We start from the raw sequence: 18,605 nt of genomic DNA, 5'->3' as shown, positions 1-18,605 counted from the left end.
TCTCCGCCATTAGTGATCCCACCGTCTGGGGCATAACCTCTTCTATCCTAATCGGAATAGGACCCGAGGAATGAGGAATTACATAGACTAAAATGAGAAGAGACTCAAATTATCGAGATATTCTAACGTATTTTTTAGGAGTGTTTTAGATGTAATATATAAAAAATTGATTTAAAAAATATATGCCTAATATTATTTACAAGCTCGTTTGTATAAATCATCAATGTAATTTATTTATTTGACAACATGTGAAGTAGAGAATCCATCCTCTAACTTTAAAATTAATGTTTCGTGTTGTGATGTTTGCAAAATATAGTTTTACGCATCGATTCGTGCTAATTTTTATCATTTTAATTTTTTTTATTTGTTCCACATATATTGAACCTCGGTTAAAACTTGTTTAAATAGGCAAAAAAAAAAAATATATTTTTACTTTATTTTCTCTTTTTTCTTGTTAGTCGTTTGTTTTTTTAGTTAAACATTGAACTAAATTCGACAATGGTTCCAAAATATTTGTTACGAAATATCAATGTTGACATCTAAGGTTGGATGGGATCAACATCAAAGTATCATCTATGGTTTTTACATTTATAGGATAAGCTCATATATATATATATATAGGTTGATTCATCCCTATATTTATAGGTTTCTCTTCAAATAACCCTAATGGAAGAAATACACGGTACATCGATTATTATCATAAAAAAGATTAGTACATGCATTAGACTCTTTTTTAAGGCTATGTCATCCCATTCTTATAAGATTGACCAAGACATGAAAATGGATTTCATTCGATAATAGTTTACTTCATCTCATCCGTTCGATTAGGTTAAATTGTTTACTTTATTGAGTAATAAGTAAATTTGTTGATCATTGTATTTATTTGATCAATTTTCAACAAAACATGTTTATAATATAAAAGTTTGCGTTTTATTAAAAAAAAATTACGAAATAGTGAAACAAAACGTTACTAATTATGTTATTTATACATGCATGTTACTAAAAACTACAACTTAATCGACGCAAATTAAAGTAAAATTTTCAAATCTCTGCCTCTTCGTATTGCGACTAAAAGTTCAATACTTAATTAGTATTTTAAATGTAATTAGTTAGTTATTTATTTGATTAAAAGGTTACAAATAGTCTATTTTTTTTTTTATTTTATAGAAATTGTGAGTAAACTTTATCCATAGAGAGCAATCTTTCAACTCTAAGTCTATCCATTTCAACATTTTTATTTTTTTTAAAAAAAAACACAAAAGAATACAATTAAAGTTTTGATAATTAATTTTGGTGATAAAAGTTAATAGAAACTTCCAACTGTATCCTCATCTTAGATATCCAACGGCCGTGATTGAACGTTGTGTAAACCGGTCTTAATTTCATTACATTTAACAAAATTAATTATGATTTTAGGAAAAGAGAAATATTACAAAATACCTAAAAAAAATTTCAGCCCTTCGTATCTCTCTGACCCTCTCCGAGGGAAAACAAGAGAGAGAAAAACACGTAGTAGAATCTGGTCCTTGTGTGGACGAAGGATTCAGGGACGAACACGATGCTCATTGCAATTCCCTCTTAATACTCTCTCTATCTTTTGGCTTCAAATCTCTTCTCCAGCGTTGAAATTTCATCCCAGAGAAGAGTTGGAGCTGTTGTTTCTTCAATGGCCATGTCTGAACCTTCACCCAGTTTGTCCCTGGATTCTCTCGGCGACATCGATGACTACATTTGGGTTAGTTGCTTTTTTTCGTTCTTGATTCTTCTTTAGTTTTTTTCTTTTAATTAACTGTGGTGGAAGAACTGGGCACTGAGTCTTTGAGTTGGGTCGCATGCACATTTTCTTGTTTTCTGCGAAATTGAGGTAAAAATTCAACTGTTTCTGTGTTGTGTTGTTGTTTAATGTTAAACGAGTGAGAAATAGGTGGCGGGAAATTTTTAAGGATTGTTTTTTTGTTTGTTGGATCAATTGTCCTGTTCTTTAAGCTGAAATGCTTCAACTTTAGTTAATAAAGGAAAAACGAATATTGTATTTTTTTTTTCTTTCTGGATAAAATTGAATCGTTTCTTTCTTCAGAATATCTGATCGTTTTGTTTAGAGTGTATGCTTGCTGTGTCTCGAGCTTGACTGGGACATTCCTGGTTGTTTTATTAGAAGTAAAGGATAGAGTTGTACGATCTATATAGAATAGATCGTGTTCAACTTTCAAGTAGTAGTTGGTTTTTATTTTATTTTATTTTATTATTATCATTTTTTTTAATTTTTTTTTTTTAAGCAAATCATTACTGGTTTATTCACTGTTTGATTGGTCAAGGGAAAAGGGAGAGAGAAACTTTCAGGGTCGTAAAGTTGTTTTCAATATACTTGTTTCGGTATGAGATATTGTAGGACATGTCATATGAAAGCTATCAAGAGCTGCAACATTGAGCTTGATGGTGATTATAAATAATGAAATGGTGAAATATTAGATCTAACGGCTACTGTAGGGTTTATGGCTAGCTTAATTGAGTTCTTGACCCAACAAGTTCATTTTGGTTGATGACTACAATTTCCGGTCAAAGAAGATACAATTTAAGTCAGTAGCTGAAAGAATGTTTGAAAAGCTGAAAAATTATGGCAATTGTCATTTTAGTATTATTACTGGAGATGAAAATTAAAGGCTAACATCAATTCTTGTGTTGATGATTTAATGCATGTCTTGGGATTTGATTGGAGGCTTTCAATTTTAATGCAGGCCAATGAAGGAGAGGGTTCATTGCCATGGGACATGTTCAGGGATGTTTTTGAATTTGTACAAAATGGGAATCAAGCATTTAAAAACAATCACTTTGAAGAGGTGAATTTCTTGGCTTCATGCTTAGCCTTCATCTTCATACTCTAGGAGAAAGTATAAATCTTATCTTCAGAGCATGCATTAAACTATCAAGTTCCACATATGTGCACCATGCCATTAGTTAGGACATTGCATTCTCCATATTGCTCGATCATTTTTTTTTGTTCTCAGCATTTGTAAATAAAATAGAAGTTTATATTTGGTTCAGGCAATCAAGTATTACTCAAGAGCTAATAACATCAAGCCAGGTGATCCAGTTATTCTCAACAATAGAAGTGCTGCTTATATCAGGTTTTGGTTGTTTATAGTGGTTAAGTTTATTGGAACGGATGTATTTTTTATCATTCTTCAGTATTATCCATTCATTATACCTATGATACCAACAAGCAGGATTAGTCAGTTCCTGAAAGACAGACCACCAGCCGCTTCTGAATATCGACCATTAAATGGGTTGGATCCTACAGTACATGCTGAGGTAATTCTGTTGGCTAATTGCTTTTTATTTATTTTTATTTTGAACATTGCTTACTTTGTTAACTCTTCAACAACGTTTCAGCTTGCACTAAAAGATGCTGAGAAGCTGATGGACCTACGCGGTAAATCAGTGAAACCATATATTCTGAAGGCTAATGCTCTCATACTCGTAAGAATATCTAATTGTTTGAGACCTCAAAGAAAGATTTACATAACTTCCAAATAAAAAAATCCGAGGAAAACTTTCAGTTGACATACCAATATTTCTGTGAATAGGAGGCGCAATGTGTTTTTTCTGGAATATCATGGAAATATTAACTACATGTCGAGAATGTCAACCAGGGTGAGGAATAAATAGAAAAATAATAATTAAAAAAGAACAAGGGGAAATCTACAGAAATGAACATCTGAGAGGAATAAATACTTGGAAATTAAAATAGTGAAAAATTTTACTGCTAACATTTTTGCATATTTGCATTTGTTCAGTCCCATCCTTGAAGTTTTTTGAAAGCAGAATTCACCCACAAGTCTCATAATAGTGAATTGATATAACTTTTTCTAGCATCTCTCGCTGGTCTACCAATTTGTTTTCCTTAATGCTTATCTTCTAATGGGGAAAAATTGATGCTTCATTTTCTAATTTTTTTCTCTCCTCTCTCTATCTTCCTTCCACTCCATTTTTTTAATTCAAAGTTTTCTCTCTACTTGATTTATCCTGTAATCTGTCTTTCTAATATGGACATGAGTGAAAAGTTTAATAGTTTGAAACTGTTGATGTTTCATTAAAGACCTCTATATTTTCATCAAATTTGATTCCTTAAACAAAACTTGCTCTATAACCGATAATCTACAACAATTTATCTCTTTATCCTTTCTGTTATTTTAACAAACAATGTTGAATGATTATAATTTCCTTTTAATTTTGCAGCTAGAAAAATATGCCATGGCAAAGGATATTATTCTTTCTGGCCTTCAAATTGACCCTCTAAGGTAATATATTCTTGTTTTTATATAGAAATGTATGCCATTTGATTGAAAGTCCTTTTCGTGAAATATTTTTTCCGTTTGTTTCTTGTAATATGTAGCAATCCTCTTCAGGCTTCTCTTCAGAGATTGGAGAGAATAGCTGCTACTGTGATGGGAAAAGGACTCCATGGGCTACCCGATCGTAGTGATGACTTTGATTGCACCCTTTGTCTTAAGCTTCTTTATGAACCCATCACCACTCCTTGTGGGCATTCTTTCTGCCGTTCCTGCTTATTTCAGTCTATGGATCGTGGTTGGTGATCTTTGTTTCCCTCTCTCCATTGACATTTCAATTTGTATAGATAACATACATTTTTCATTTTGTTATTATTATTTATTTTTGGGGTGTAAGATCTTAGAATCGTCTTTCTGATTATTGTTTTGAAATATAGGTAATAAATGTCCCTTGTGCAGAACAGTTCTTTTTATCAGTTCAAGAACATGTTCGATCAGGTAAGCTGCTTATCTAGTAGTTGTAATAATCAGCGCATGGTAATGCAGTCCAAGAAGCAGCCACGCTTGATTTCTTTCTACCCATAAAATTATGTGCTTTTGTTATGGAAAATGGTTAAAGTATGAATAGGAGTCCTAAGATAAACTTAGCTGTTGTCGACTGTTGGCTGTACATAAAGAATGCTTGGCTCAACATGCACATGCAGGCTCCAACCTTCTTATCGATCCACGTGTATGCTTCTTGTCTGTAGTGATACTATATGCAGATCAGCATAGTGAAGCTGAAAATATCTCATCTTTAAGTCAAAACATTATGGTATTAATTTGTTATCTAGTTCGGTTGATCTCTCTTTTTTGCGTGACATTCAGTTGGTTTTTACCAGTGTTACACTGAGCAACATTATACAGAAGAACTTTCCAGAGGAATATGCTGAAAGAAAGTCAGAACATGAGGGTTTAACAAATTTTGGTGTCGATTTAATGCCTCTTTTTGTCATGGATGTTGTTATCCCATGTCAGAAATTTCCGCTTCACATATTTGAACCCCGCTACAGACTTATGGTAAGTTGGTCTAAGATTTTTATTTTGATATCTAAAACAGCATATTGCCTGCTTAAAATTTTCTCCCCGAGCCTTTAGAACAATTTGTGCCGAGGTGCTGAACTAGTCAGCTCTTTTGGTATCGCAGGTTAAGCAAATCATTTACACGGTGATTGCTAGGAGATGAGTTTGTATCAAAGATAATGAACTGAGCACCATAAAGTTCTTCTCTATGCATGTAGTTATTATCCTTCAGGGTGCTATTGTTGTCTCTGTAATTGTGTTTTTGTTTTTCGTTTAGATGAACAAGCCTTTTGAATTTATTTCTTTTGTCTATCCTGAAACTCTCCGTATAAACTTAGAAAAGTGATGATCTTGATACTCAACACTTCCATGGGACCTTCATGCTTCTACTGACTTCACAAGTTTTATTTCTCTTTTCTCCCTCATGAAAGTTTTGAACTCACTATTTTTTCTCTAAAGAAAGCTTCCTTTACTCTGAAAACTCTGTGGCCATAAATTTCTCTTATCTTTGTTAATTTCTTTTTCTTTAAATTAGCATTCATGCAAGTGCCGTATTTCCATTTCTTATGTTTATCCTATTGAATTACTTAAGTTAATTCCTTAATTAAATAACAGGTCAGGAGGGTAATGGAAGGCAATCATCGTATGGGAATGGTAGATGTTGCACAACTATCATTTTATTTTATTTCTTTTTTTTTCTTTATGATTTTCCCCATTTTCTTTTTTCTTTAAGGTATAATAAATTTCTTAAAGTATTGACTGTTATTTTTGTTGGCTTATATGTTTGTTATCTAGGTTATAGTGGATTCTACAACTGGTTCTATTGCTGATTTTGCATGTGAAGTGGAAATTACGGAGTAGGTGTCAGTCGTATACATTGGCTCCTCGTATCCCTTAATTGGAAGAAGCATCACTTATTGATTTTTTTTCTTATCAGGTGTGAGCCACTTGCGGATGGACGTTTTTATCTAGAGGTTAGGCAGGCATCTGTTATATGATTTTATATTTGTTTCTGTAACCTTGGTGGCCGAACCAATATGGTGTATTAGACATTCCCTTTTAACTTTTTCAAATGCGAAATTAAATAATAACTTTCTTTCATTCGCTCACCGTGTAATTTAGGTATTTTTCTGGAATGTATGCTAATTTTATAATTTAACTATACTGAGCCACTTTGTTATGGATAGTTGAGAGTAGTGTAGCTTTGAGATTAAGTAGTATATGGTGTCGATAACAATTGAGTCTTACAGCATTTACCTCATTTAGAAGTCGCGCCACTTGGCTGGATTATTATCCTACCATTTTCCATTAAGAAGAAATCCTACTATTTTCTCACTCTTCTTGTATACATAGCCTGAGAAAGATATGATTTGCTTATTCATCATGTAATATCTATGTGCACAATTTTGATGAAGTAATGAGACTTCTTTCAGAAATTCACCCTAAAGAAATAAATGATGGCCAAATTTCAAATTCAAGTTATAATTCTTGCTGCTGATTGTCTCCAAAGAAGCATACATGATCTTTGATTACTATTGGACTGGTTTTGTTTTCTCATACTCAAGGTAGATTTTCTTGTGAAAACTTTTGCAGATTGAAAGTCGTAGAAGATTTCGCATTCTTCGATCTTGGGATCAAGATGGGTAAGTTCGCACTAACTTGATTTTTTGCTCATAATTGAATACGGGGTTTTGTGATTTTCTCTCTCTTTTTTTTTTTCTGTACCCCGATCCAAGGAAGTTATTTTGTTGGAAAAAAAATTATACTAAGTGGAAGCTACAAAAACCAAAGGAATTACGAAGATATTCCAGTTTTAGTAACATGGGTATATTTTCTTTTAATGCTTCATTCAGATATCGAGTGGCAGAGATCGAATGGGTCAATGATATAACTCCCCCGGAAGGGACAATAGAGCGGACAGAAGTAAATTACTGAAAATTTGACTTTCCATTTGCTTTATGTGTTTCTTTTTGCGTCAAGTACATTTTCTTGAAAAAGAAGTCAGATGAGTTCATTGCCTTATGGCCAGGATCTTAATATTCCATAACGAGTAGGTTCCCATTTTTAACTAATAGTAATTTAGCATGAATGTGACATTTTGAGAGGCTAAATTATAGAGAGATGATGTAAAGTGCAATTAATTTTCTTTTCATGATCAAAATAGGTATTCAAAATTTCATTGACTAAACTTTGTATGTTTGGTACAAAGTTTTATATCTGTATGCCTCTTTACAGCTGCAGGAAATGACAATTAACGCAGCAGAGTATGCTCAGTCATGGATAAGGAGGGCAAAAGAAGCATCTAGACGAGGTATGTGAGATGATATCAGGCTATAAAATAACGGGTGATTTAGTAATCGTGCTATAACAATTAAATGCTCTATGCCCTTGATTTTTGCATCTTGTGAACCTCAGGTCCTTATAAATATTTCCTGAAAATTTTCAATTGACTTTCTATCGATTTGATTGTGCTATAAAAACTGTCTATCAATTTGATTCTCATTTGGCCCAACTTCTTTGGAATTTTTTGGCTCTTCCCTGTTCACTTTAACTTTCACGTGGAATTTTTCATCTATCCCACATCGGTCACATATGCGAGTTCCCCTAGGTGTACGGTTGGATATTTTTCTGAAAAAGAAGAGAATGATATGAGAGATAAGTTACAACTCGGACCTCAAATCATCAGATGGACCAACCGGGAGTTTCTACTCTCGTTGATGCAAACAATTTAGTTTGTAACATATACATGGGCCCGTATAGAGTGGGCTTGAATGTAATTCCTTCTTTAGCTTTGATCTCTAGGTGATGTGTAGGTATATTTGAGCTCTCTCGAACTAGCTGTTGCTTTTGAAAGAATTGATTTCCTTGGTTAACGATGTCAAGGTAAAGAGAAATTGAAGGAAAAGTTTTCATTCCTCTGCTGTTCCTACCCAAGATTAAGAATTCTCCCCAGTCTCCATGTTATTAGGTGTGGTTCCCCAGAGGCTTGCCTTCCTTGGAAATTTTGGCATCCATTTAGGAAGTTAACCACCATTGCTGCTATAATATTAAGTCATGACTTTCAATGTGGATTTGGAGACGCATCGTAAATACGCAAAAGTTTGCCAAAAGTTGGGTACATGTAGATGTGGAAAAAAAAAAGATGAAAAGGAGAAGGGGATTTCGAAGTGACTCTTTCTTAGCCTTAAGAACGCTAATTTCTGTAATTTTATTTTATAAATAATAAAATATGAACATAATCTTGAACACTAATTTTTGTAATATGAACGCTAATTTCTTAGCACTAAGTCACAATTTAATTAAGATCTCCTTTTCCCCCTTCATGCACTCTTTTTCTTGCAACATAATTTGACCAGTAATGGGATTTTCGACAGATCCAATAAAACGGGATCGACTTCTTAACGTGGAAGCAATGATGCCCTCATCACGAGATCCTGAACGGTTTAGCTTCTGGGTAGCTTTTCCATCCACTCTCATCAAATTTATTCATGGACTTTAATATTTTTTAAGCTGATTGTAATCTCTTACTGATGCAGCTTGCTACCCTTTCAAATCGGAGGCCCCTGGAAAGATTGGAACTTCTACGAATGACAGATACAAGAGAGGTAACAAAAGACCATTTGCCTAAATAGAAACTGCATGTTCTGACCTCCCTATGTCAAGCACATTTGAAACGATTTTCTAAATGCTTAGAAAAACACAAGCTATAGTCCTATTTGCTTTGGAAAGCTGAATCTATCCTTTTAATTGCATGCTGTTCTCAACCTTCTTTCTTCATGTTTCATTGTTCGCCAAACCTGCATTAATCGAAACCCCAATAAGATAATCCGAGACGAGAACTTGTAGATTTGTTTATTGTTTCTTTTGGCGACCTTCAAACCACTTTAATGGGTATCATTTGGTACTGACGTGCAGAGGATAAGGCGTGGACTTGTATATCTCAAAGCAGAAGAACAGGGCTGTCAGATGCAATGAGAAGAAAAAGAGTTGTAATATTAATATCTGTTGGTCAAAGTTTGTGCAGATAATGATTGACCATTAAGAAGTTGACATCTCAAACTCAACATTCTTTGGTTCATATCAACACACATATTTATCATATCATAAAATTCTTGAAGAGAAAAAAATGTTGTTGTCACCATATGTATTAATGTACCACTATTTGGAGCTTGTATGAAAGTCGAATATCATTCCTCTATCTCTGAGCAATAGATAAATGGGGAATTTGTTGTAATTCTTAAGTAAATTCATAGAAACATTCAAAACACAACAGAATATATATATATATATATATAATACTATTTATCTTCTAAATTGGTCAATACCAGCTACTTTTTTCTTTGTTTTTTTGGAGATCAGATTTCTCTTGTAATTAATTAGACAATTATAAATTATACGACAAAAACACTATGTCTACACACACATACCACAATATTTATGTATGACATTAGAAAAGTTATAATAATGTTATTAAATAAAGAAGACTTTTGAAGGAGTTGGTGTTGTTAGTGGTGTGCATTATCATAAGTTCTTTCTCTCTTTTCTATTATCCATTTTTTCATGTGACAATGCATTATCATAGACCAATGCCATTTGCAAGTATTTATATGTTCAAATTACAATAATCATCTCAGGTGATAGTTCTTATTATTTACTCAACTTTCAATTATAAAATTCAACATTCGAATTATACCATTTAATTAAGAACATTTAAAAATATAACATAACGAACCAAAATATCTACCTAAACATTGATAGGATGTCTCTACAATTTAAAATTTTATTATATTTTATAAATATTTTTAATATAGAAATTATAGAAATGATCATGCATACAAAAGAAAAAATTGAGTTGGAGTTTTTTTTTTTTTAACTTTCTTTACATTTTGTAAAAGATTACTGATTGGATAATGATGTTTGTAAATAGTTGGTAGAAATTCTGGGGCCCACCGCACTACTCGGTTGTTTTTTCTTATTTTTATCTTTCTCCTTTTTTGTGTTCTATTTGAATTGTACAAACAAAACTCAGAGAAAGTATTGTATTAAAAAAACAACATTACATGATAAGTTTATTTCAAATAAAGTATTTAATCACTTACCTAAATATTTATGTTATTGATATCAAAGTCAAATGATGTAATGATTCTTGATATTAGGCGTAAGCTATAGTTATTGTTAACACAACTAATAATAATAATAATAATAATAATAATAATAATAATAATAATAAAGGGAAGAAGAAGAATATGGGCTGTGCATGAGAGGTTTGCACGTAGTTCACTTACTTGCCTCCAACAAACTCTAATTGTAATGGCTAATGGCGAATGGCTAATGCCAATGCCAATGCCAACGCCAATGCCAACGCCAATGCCAACGCCAATGTCTCTTTCTCTCTATGTAACTCTCTTTCCCTGTTTCTTCCCGCCGATTCTCATGCCTATCTCCTCTCCTCCTCCGCCGCCGCTCTAACCCAACATTAAACTTCTTCTGGCGGTGGCCATGGGAGGAGAACTTTCCGGGGCTCCAACCCCTCGAATCCCCTTCTCCTCCCTTCTCCTTTTCTTCCTTCTCTCTGCCACTCTCTCTGCCGCCAAAAACCCCTTATTCCCTGCCTTCACCCCTCGCGACGTTTATCTCATCGACTGCGGTTCCCCTTCCCAAACCCGTCTCGACGACGCCCGCATTTACAAATCCGATCGCGAATCCACTTCTCTTCTTTCCACCGAAGAAGACATTCAAGCCTCTGTCGATTCCATTCCCTCAAACGCCCTCGTTTCCCCTCTCTCTTCTTGGTCATTACCTCTTTTTCTCACCGCTAGAATTTTCCCTACCGATTCCACCTACACTTTCTTCATTTCTCAACCTGGACGCCATTGGATCCGCCTCTACTTTTATCCTCTCCCTAATCCTAATTTCAATCTCACCGATTCCGTTTTCACCGTCACCACAGACTCCGTCGTTCTCCTCCATGATTTCTCAATCAAACCTAATCCCAAAATCGTTTTCAAAGAATACCTAATCAACATCACCACCGCTCGATTTTCCCTCCAATTCAAACCTAAGAAGAATTCCTTCGCCTTCATCAATGCTATCGAAATCGTCTCCGCTCCAGATGCTCTGTTTTCCGATTCCGCTAACTCTGTTTCTCCGGTGGGATTTTTCAACGGATTGTCCAACATTGCTTTGCAAATTTGCTACCGTGTTAATGTGGGTGGCCCTGAAATTGTTCCTAAAAAGGACACGTTGTCAAGAACATGGGAAACCGATGATGGTTACAACAAATTTCCACAGGGTTCGAAGAATGTTTCTGTGGATTTGGACTCGATTAAATACCCTGGAATTGAATTGACTCCATTGATTGCTCCTAATTGGGTTTATGCAACTGCTGAGGACATGCAAGATCCTAAAACGATGCAAGTGAATTTCAATATGAGTTGGAGTTTCAATGTGGAACAGAGTTACTCGTATTTGATTAGACTCCATTTTTGTGATATTGTGAGCAAAGTTCTGAATAACTTGTACTTCAATGTGTACATTAATGGGATGATGGGTATTGCTGATCTTGATCTCTCTCAACTCACCGGTGATCTTTCTACTCCCTACTACAGAGACCTCGTTCTTAATGCCTCCGACATTAAGAACAACACCATCATGATTCAGGTCTTCATCTTCTTCTCATCACTTTTGCTTTCTTTTGTTTTGTTTTAGTGGTTTCGAAATTTAAAAAACAAAATACACAAAATATGAAAGGATTATTGAACCGCTCTACAAATACACAAACAGGTTGGTCCATCAAATGTGGAGTCAGGGCTACAAGATGCAATCCTAAATGGAGTGGAAATCATGAAGATGAGTAACGCTGCACAAAGCTTGGACGGCTTATTTTCAGTGGATGGAACCTACATGGGAGGCTCAACACTTAGCACAATGAAGATAATTGCAGTTGTGGGACTTGTAATCGGAGCCATTGCCATTGTTTTCCTTGGTGTTATGTTCTTGAGATGGCAAAACAGACCAAATGGATGGGAAAAGAAACACAGTTTCTCTTCATGGCTTCTTCCTTTGAATAATAATAATTCAACTAACACTGCCAGTTTCTTCTCTTCTAAAAGCAGTTCTAGAAGATCATCAACCGTTTTTAGCTCTCGCCGAAGCAGAACTGGCTTCTCCGGTATCTACTCCAATGTTGGTCTCGGCCGTTTCTTCTCCCTCAACGAGCTACAGGTAATTTCTCTACCTAAATTTCTAGTACTATATCTTCGTTTAAGAAACATTCCTAATTAGATTGATATACGATTGTATCAAATACTTTAATCTTTGCCACCATTTGTTGTTGCATCCAACTTAAAAGAAAATGTTGTAAATTTTTTCTACGCTGCAAATTGAAAGTATTTCTTTTTATAGAAAAAAAAAAAAACATAAACTTTAGAGGTTAGATAAACAAAATATTAAAATGAAAATGTATATCCAAACTTATTAGATATGATAGCTGAAAATTTCAAGACTTGTTAGAAACTTTTACGACCATTGATTACACTTTCAATTTAGAAATTTATACTATGTTTTTTCAAATTTGTTACTGTAATTCTCACTTGTATTAAATAAACGCATGAATTTTAAGTGAAAATCCAAAAACAAATATAACTTATAAAAACTACTTCTCATAGTTTTAGAAAATGTTGGGTTAAAGTTACCAAATGAAAAAAATATCTTTTTAGTTTTTTAATCTATAAACTTTAATATTTAATATTTATTGTTAAAAATAACTCTTGTTTTTTAAATAGTTAAATCAAAATATTTAAAAATTATAACAAAATTTTAGATTCTATAAATAATAAAAATTAATAGACGTCTATCAAAACTATCAATGTCAGAAACATATATTAGTGTCTATCAATGCTTGTTATCGATTATCAATTTGCTATTTTTAACAATTTTTCTTTTTTTCAAAAAAATTATTCTTGTTTTTTCTTTTTCTTTTTATAAAAGTTTCAAAAAAAAAAAAGAGTCTTTTATAATTGAAATGATGAAATTTGATACATAAAACGACAAAATTGGGAAGTCAACACACTTATTAATCACTATCACTCAAAGGTCAAATGATAGTCTAAATTCGCAAATTAAGGTTTTTATGAGTTAAAAATATTTAAAAAGACTGATACTTTCCAAGAACATCCTTTCCCTATTTTGGTTGATTTATTGAGCAATATCTCTTTGATTACAGGTTGCTACACAAAATTTCGACGAGAAAGCAGTGATCGGCGTCGGTGGATTCGGCAAAGTCTACGTCGGAGCATTAGAAGATGGAACAAAAGTCGCGATTAAACGTGGAAACCCTAGTTCCGATCAAGGCATTAACGAGTTCAGAACCGAGATCGAAATGCTCTCTAAACTCCGCCATCGCCATCTGGTTTCTCTAATCGGTTTCTGCGACGAACAATCCGAGATGATTCTGGTTTACGAATACATGGCCAATGGCCCATTTCGCGACCATTTGTATGGCTCTAATCTCCCTCCTCTGTCCTGGAAACAGAGGCTCGAAATCTGCATCGGCGCTGCTCGTGGCCTTCATTATCTCCACACTGGTGCGGCTCAGGGCATAATCCACCGTGATGTTAAGACCACTAACATTCTGCTTGATGAAAATTTTGTTGCTAAAGTTGCCGATTTTGGGCTTTCCAAAGCTGCACCATCCTTGGAACAGACCCATGTTAGCACTGCAGTTAAAGGAAGTTTTGGTTATCTCGATCCTGAGTACTTTAGACGACAGCAACTAACTGAGAAATCTGATGTTTACTCATTTGGGGTTGTTCTTTTTGAGGTTCTATGTGCAAGACAAGTCATCAATCCCACGTTGCCTCGTGAGCAGGTCCTTAATCTAACTCTTTCTATTATCTCGACCCAAAAGTTTAAGCTGATATGTTACCTGAATATATAATCATTTATTCATATTATCAAGACTATGTATTTGCAACTTGGAAATGGGTTCCTAACCGTGATTCCATGACTAGACTATAAATATTAATCAGGGAGAAAATGATATTTTTAGATGTTTAGGATTTGGCTGGATTTAGGATAGCCTAACTTACGTTTAGAGGAAGAGCTATGACACCCGAGTTAATAGGAGAAACTAAGGGGCTGCTTGGAACTTTTAGTATGTGTTCGGGCGGACTATTTGAGTCTGGTTACAGACGAAGAGAGTTGATGGTTATAACTTAGTAAACAAAATAAACAATTAAGATTTTCAAATAGTTTTATTCTACTAAGTGGGTTATAATAATTAGGAGTTTCTAATCAGAGACCGAGCGGCTATAATAGGCCACTCCATTCAAAGCAAGTTGAGGGCCCAAACGCCCTCTAAAAGGCTTAGAACAGTAGGTAAGCTATTTAAGCCTTTGCACAATTATTCTTAACTCGCACTTATTTTTATCTTCACTTCATATATAATTTTCTAGACTTCCGAATTCGAACTTTAGACTTATTGAACAGAGTCCAAGAGTTTTGAATATGTTTCAACGCCTTCTATAGAGTTTGAATATAGGACGTTTTGTTTTAATACCTTGTTGAGTTGTTTTTGGACTTGAAAGTCGTAGCTCACGGTATGTTTAATCATTTATTCGTATTCCTAGCGCAGGTAAACTTGGCCGAGTGGGCAATGCAGAATTACAGAAAAGGAAAACTAGACAAGATAATTGATCCTCAAATTAGCAGCTCAATCGTAGAAGGGTCACTGAAGAAATTTGTGGAAGCAGCCGAGAAATGCTTGGGTGAATATGGGGTTGATAGGCCAAGCATGGGAGATGTTCTATGGAACTTGGAATACGCTTTGCAACTACAAGAGGCAGTATCAGAGCTCGAGGACCCTGATGAAGACAAATGTGAAGGCCTTGTGGCTTTGGACAAACCAAATGACAATAAACCAAAAGAAGAAACAACAAGTGCTTCTGTAAGTGATGATACTTCTGAAGTTTCAGTTAGTGCTCCTTTGTTTTCTGAAGTTCAAAATTTTCAAGGAAGATGATGAATTGAATTTTTACCTGGGATTTGTTAAGTTTTTAACAAACACTCTCTTGGCCGATACATTCTTTGAAAAGTTCGTCAAAATTAGAGCCATGACCCCTAAAAAGTCAGTTGACTGCCAAATCAAGAATTTGAAGTTTATACAGATTGTTGTGTAGATTTTTATCATTGTTCTTTTTTTCTTCAATCAAGTTTGAATTCTGGTCCTCTGTGTATATGAATCTTCGGTTGTTTCAGTTTCACAAAGATTCTTAGAAAGTAATATCAGTATCATTTTTCATCCTTGTTTCTTGAATACATTCTTTCAAGTTCCAATACAAAGATATATTGTCCCATAAAAGGTATATATTTCTATGTAAAAGATGATGAAATGTGAATTGCTTTTTCTTTTCTTTATTATAAAGAAAATTTGGTGGATCTTGGATTCATAGGTAATGACTCCAAACTACATTTTGTGAGCCACAACCTTGTTTATACTAAATTGAGCTTTTGCAATTGGGCTGGACCATTTTGTGATTGATGCACAAATTTACCTTGTCAGCTCAGTTTTGAGAGGGTTGCAAGAATGGGAAGGAATTTTACATTGAAGTCGAAGTTATAATAAAAGTGAATTGACTTACGGTTTTACTTTTACGAAGATACAACTGACTTTTCCTACTCTTCGACGAATTAGAATTTGATCTTTATTTTGGACTTCTTTTCCTTCTCTTCAATTCGCTTGTGAGTTATTTCGATAAATTTAATTTTACTATAACATATTCACACTTATTTAGGAGCCTAAAAAACAATTTTGATTTAGCTATTTTGAAATGGCCGAACGAAAGAAGGGAGAAAAAGAAGATCGAGAAAATAAAATTTAAAATAAATGATAGTAACCTATCATAGCACCATTTGGTTAGACTAAAAAGAAACACCAAGACCAAAATGTTACCAAACTATCCAAAAATGTTAGTTTAACTAATTTTTTTTTCTTCCAATTTAGTACTTTATGGATTTAGTGAGTTCATACAAATTAGTTCAGAAGGTTTACCATTCTTTTAGTTCACCAAATTTCTAAGTTGTTAGGTATATATAAAATTTTCTTCTTTTAGGTTTGGAATTCTTCTAAACTTTTTCCCATTAAGCACTCCTAATTTCTAAAAATATTGCATAAACATCATATAAACTTATCATCAACTAATTTTTTAATTTAATTCACACAAACAATATAGTTGAAAAGTGTTAAAACACAAGGGACTAAGTTGAAACTTTTTAAATAACATAGACACCAAATTGAAAAGAAAAAAAAAAAACACTCCAACAATAGAGACAAAAACAATATAAAAATAATAGTTAAAAACATAACTTTTTTTTAAATATATATCTATATATTTTATTGATTTGAAAACACTTCAATTTTTTTCTTTGGATAAAACTTTTTGTAGCAATTATTGATTTACACAATTTTTATTTTTTTGCGATGATTGATTTATATAATTGAAGATTCTATTGAATATTGATTCAAAAATTATAGGTACCATTGATTGAAATATTATTTTATATACAATTATTTGTAATATGGTAGTATAAGAAGCAGTGAATTATTTGTAGTCATAGTTATGGAAATTAAATGTCATTGAAGTTCAACATGCAAATTTATTAGACACCTCTAATAATAAATATTGTTTTGAGTGATTTAATGAACTAAACTTTTTATTCATAATCCTTTTCCAAAAAAATGAGATTATTAGATTATTAGATTGAGCATAGTTAAAATTAGAATTAAAATTAAGAGTGAGATTATTAGATTAGGTTGTAGTGTATTAACAAAATAATAATTAAAGTCTTGAATACAAAAAAGAAAAAGTATTAAATTCAATTTAGTCAACTACATAGAAAGTAGTCCGATTGATATATTTGTAACTATCTCAAAATACTCGTTTTTTTTATTACAATTCTTAAATTTATGAATCTAACAATGGGTATAGTCGTTTTGTTTCGAACCTAAGAAATTTGTGCAATTTAAATTTACAACAAATTTCAAATTAATTATTTGTTGAGAACGATTTTTAAATTCGAAATAATTTCAAATTCTGTTTTTATTTAAAAAAAATTGGATCAAAAGGGTCGGATTTTGTAAGATTTCATAGGATTTGAAAATATTTTACATAATAGATCCCATCAAGGTTTTAATTAACAAATTTACCAAATAAAAGTCTATGTCAGTGAATTGGTCTGAAAGTTTAAATACATTCATTTCAATTCTTTCTAATTCAAAAAAAAAAAAATTAAAATCATTTCTTCAACTTTCTTAAATCCAAACGAAACGTTTAGTAATTTAATTATTTTAATTTTAATTTTAATTTTTAGTTTTAAGAAATTAAGCCTATAAACATATATTTTTTACTCTTAAATTTCTTGTTTCCCCGTTTAGTTTTTACCAATATATTATTAAAATAAACCCTAAGGTTTGAAAACGTTTCTAAAAATATATTTTTAAAATCTTGTCTTCATTTTTTTTTTTAATTTTGCTACTAAAAATTAAGAGAAAATTAAAATTGAAATGGTTACCAAATATAACCTAACACATATTTTACTAATAATAAAAATTGTGAATATTGATTTATAAATATACAAATTGATATAAAACAAATTAATGAGTTCATTTAATACATTAAAGGAGGAAAACTCAATATAACCAAAAAAAATAAATATAGAAGTAGAGACTATAAACATAAATTTAAGATAAAATAAATTTGGTTCTTCTAATTCCAAACTTAGTCTTCATGTTTTTTTTTTCCATAATTCTTAAATTGAGTCATTTAATATAATAAAAATAATTTTCATGTCAAAAATATGTTTTCTAATAGACTAATAAATAATAAACTAAATATTATATTTTATTAAAAATACATAGACCAAAAATCGAATAAATTGTAAAGTACCAAATAAAGAAAAGAATCCAATATAAAAAAAAATGAAAATGAAAACTTGTATAATCCATTTTAGTAGACAAACTCATGAAAGAGAGATTCTTAAATTTTATTTAAATTCCAAAACATCATCATAGATAATGAAAACTTATACATATTATTCTCATTCCTTATTCCTATTTATTTATGAAAAGTAAACGAATTCTTAAAAAGTATACATAAAAAGATTTTTTTTTTTTTAAAAAAAGTGAATTATGAATGAGTCCATGACCATAAAAAATAAACCAAACTATATATATATATATATATATATATATATATA

At 32.3% G+C, this 18,605-nt stretch overlaps 1 protein-coding gene across 1 annotated transcript; it reads left to right on the top strand.

Moving 5' to 3' along the window:
- The first annotated feature begins 1,415 nt into the window (after positions 1–1,415).
- LOC103494330 (probable receptor-like protein kinase At5g61350) lies at positions 1,416–15,651 on the top strand. Its single transcript, XM_051081799.1, has 21 exons — positions 1,416–1,735; positions 2,736–2,837; positions 3,043–3,125; positions 3,225–3,309; positions 3,391–3,477; positions 4,237–4,298; positions 4,394–4,587; positions 4,727–4,787; positions 5,171–5,348; positions 5,967–6,005; positions 6,147–6,208; positions 6,289–6,325; positions 6,945–6,994; positions 7,205–7,274; positions 7,587–7,662; positions 8,726–8,805; positions 8,888–8,956; positions 10,824–12,011; positions 12,135–12,575; positions 13,576–14,220; positions 14,986–15,651. The coding sequence occupies exons 1-21, from the start codon at positions 1,667–1,669 to the stop codon at positions 15,370–15,372; spliced, it is 4,065 nt and encodes a 1,354-aa protein (XP_050937756.1). The 5' UTR covers positions 1,416–1,666; the 3' UTR covers positions 15,373–15,651.
- The last annotated feature ends 2,954 nt before the right edge of the window (positions 15,652–18,605 follow it).

Source organism: Cucumis melo, chromosome 2 (genome assembly GCF_025177605.1).
Source record: "Cucumis melo cultivar AY chromosome 2, USDA_Cmelo_AY_1.0, whole genome shotgun sequence".
Taxonomy (NCBI): Eukaryota; Viridiplantae; Streptophyta; class Magnoliopsida; order Cucurbitales; family Cucurbitaceae; genus Cucumis; species Cucumis melo.
This window is presented reverse-complemented; position numbering and strand designations above follow the sequence as displayed.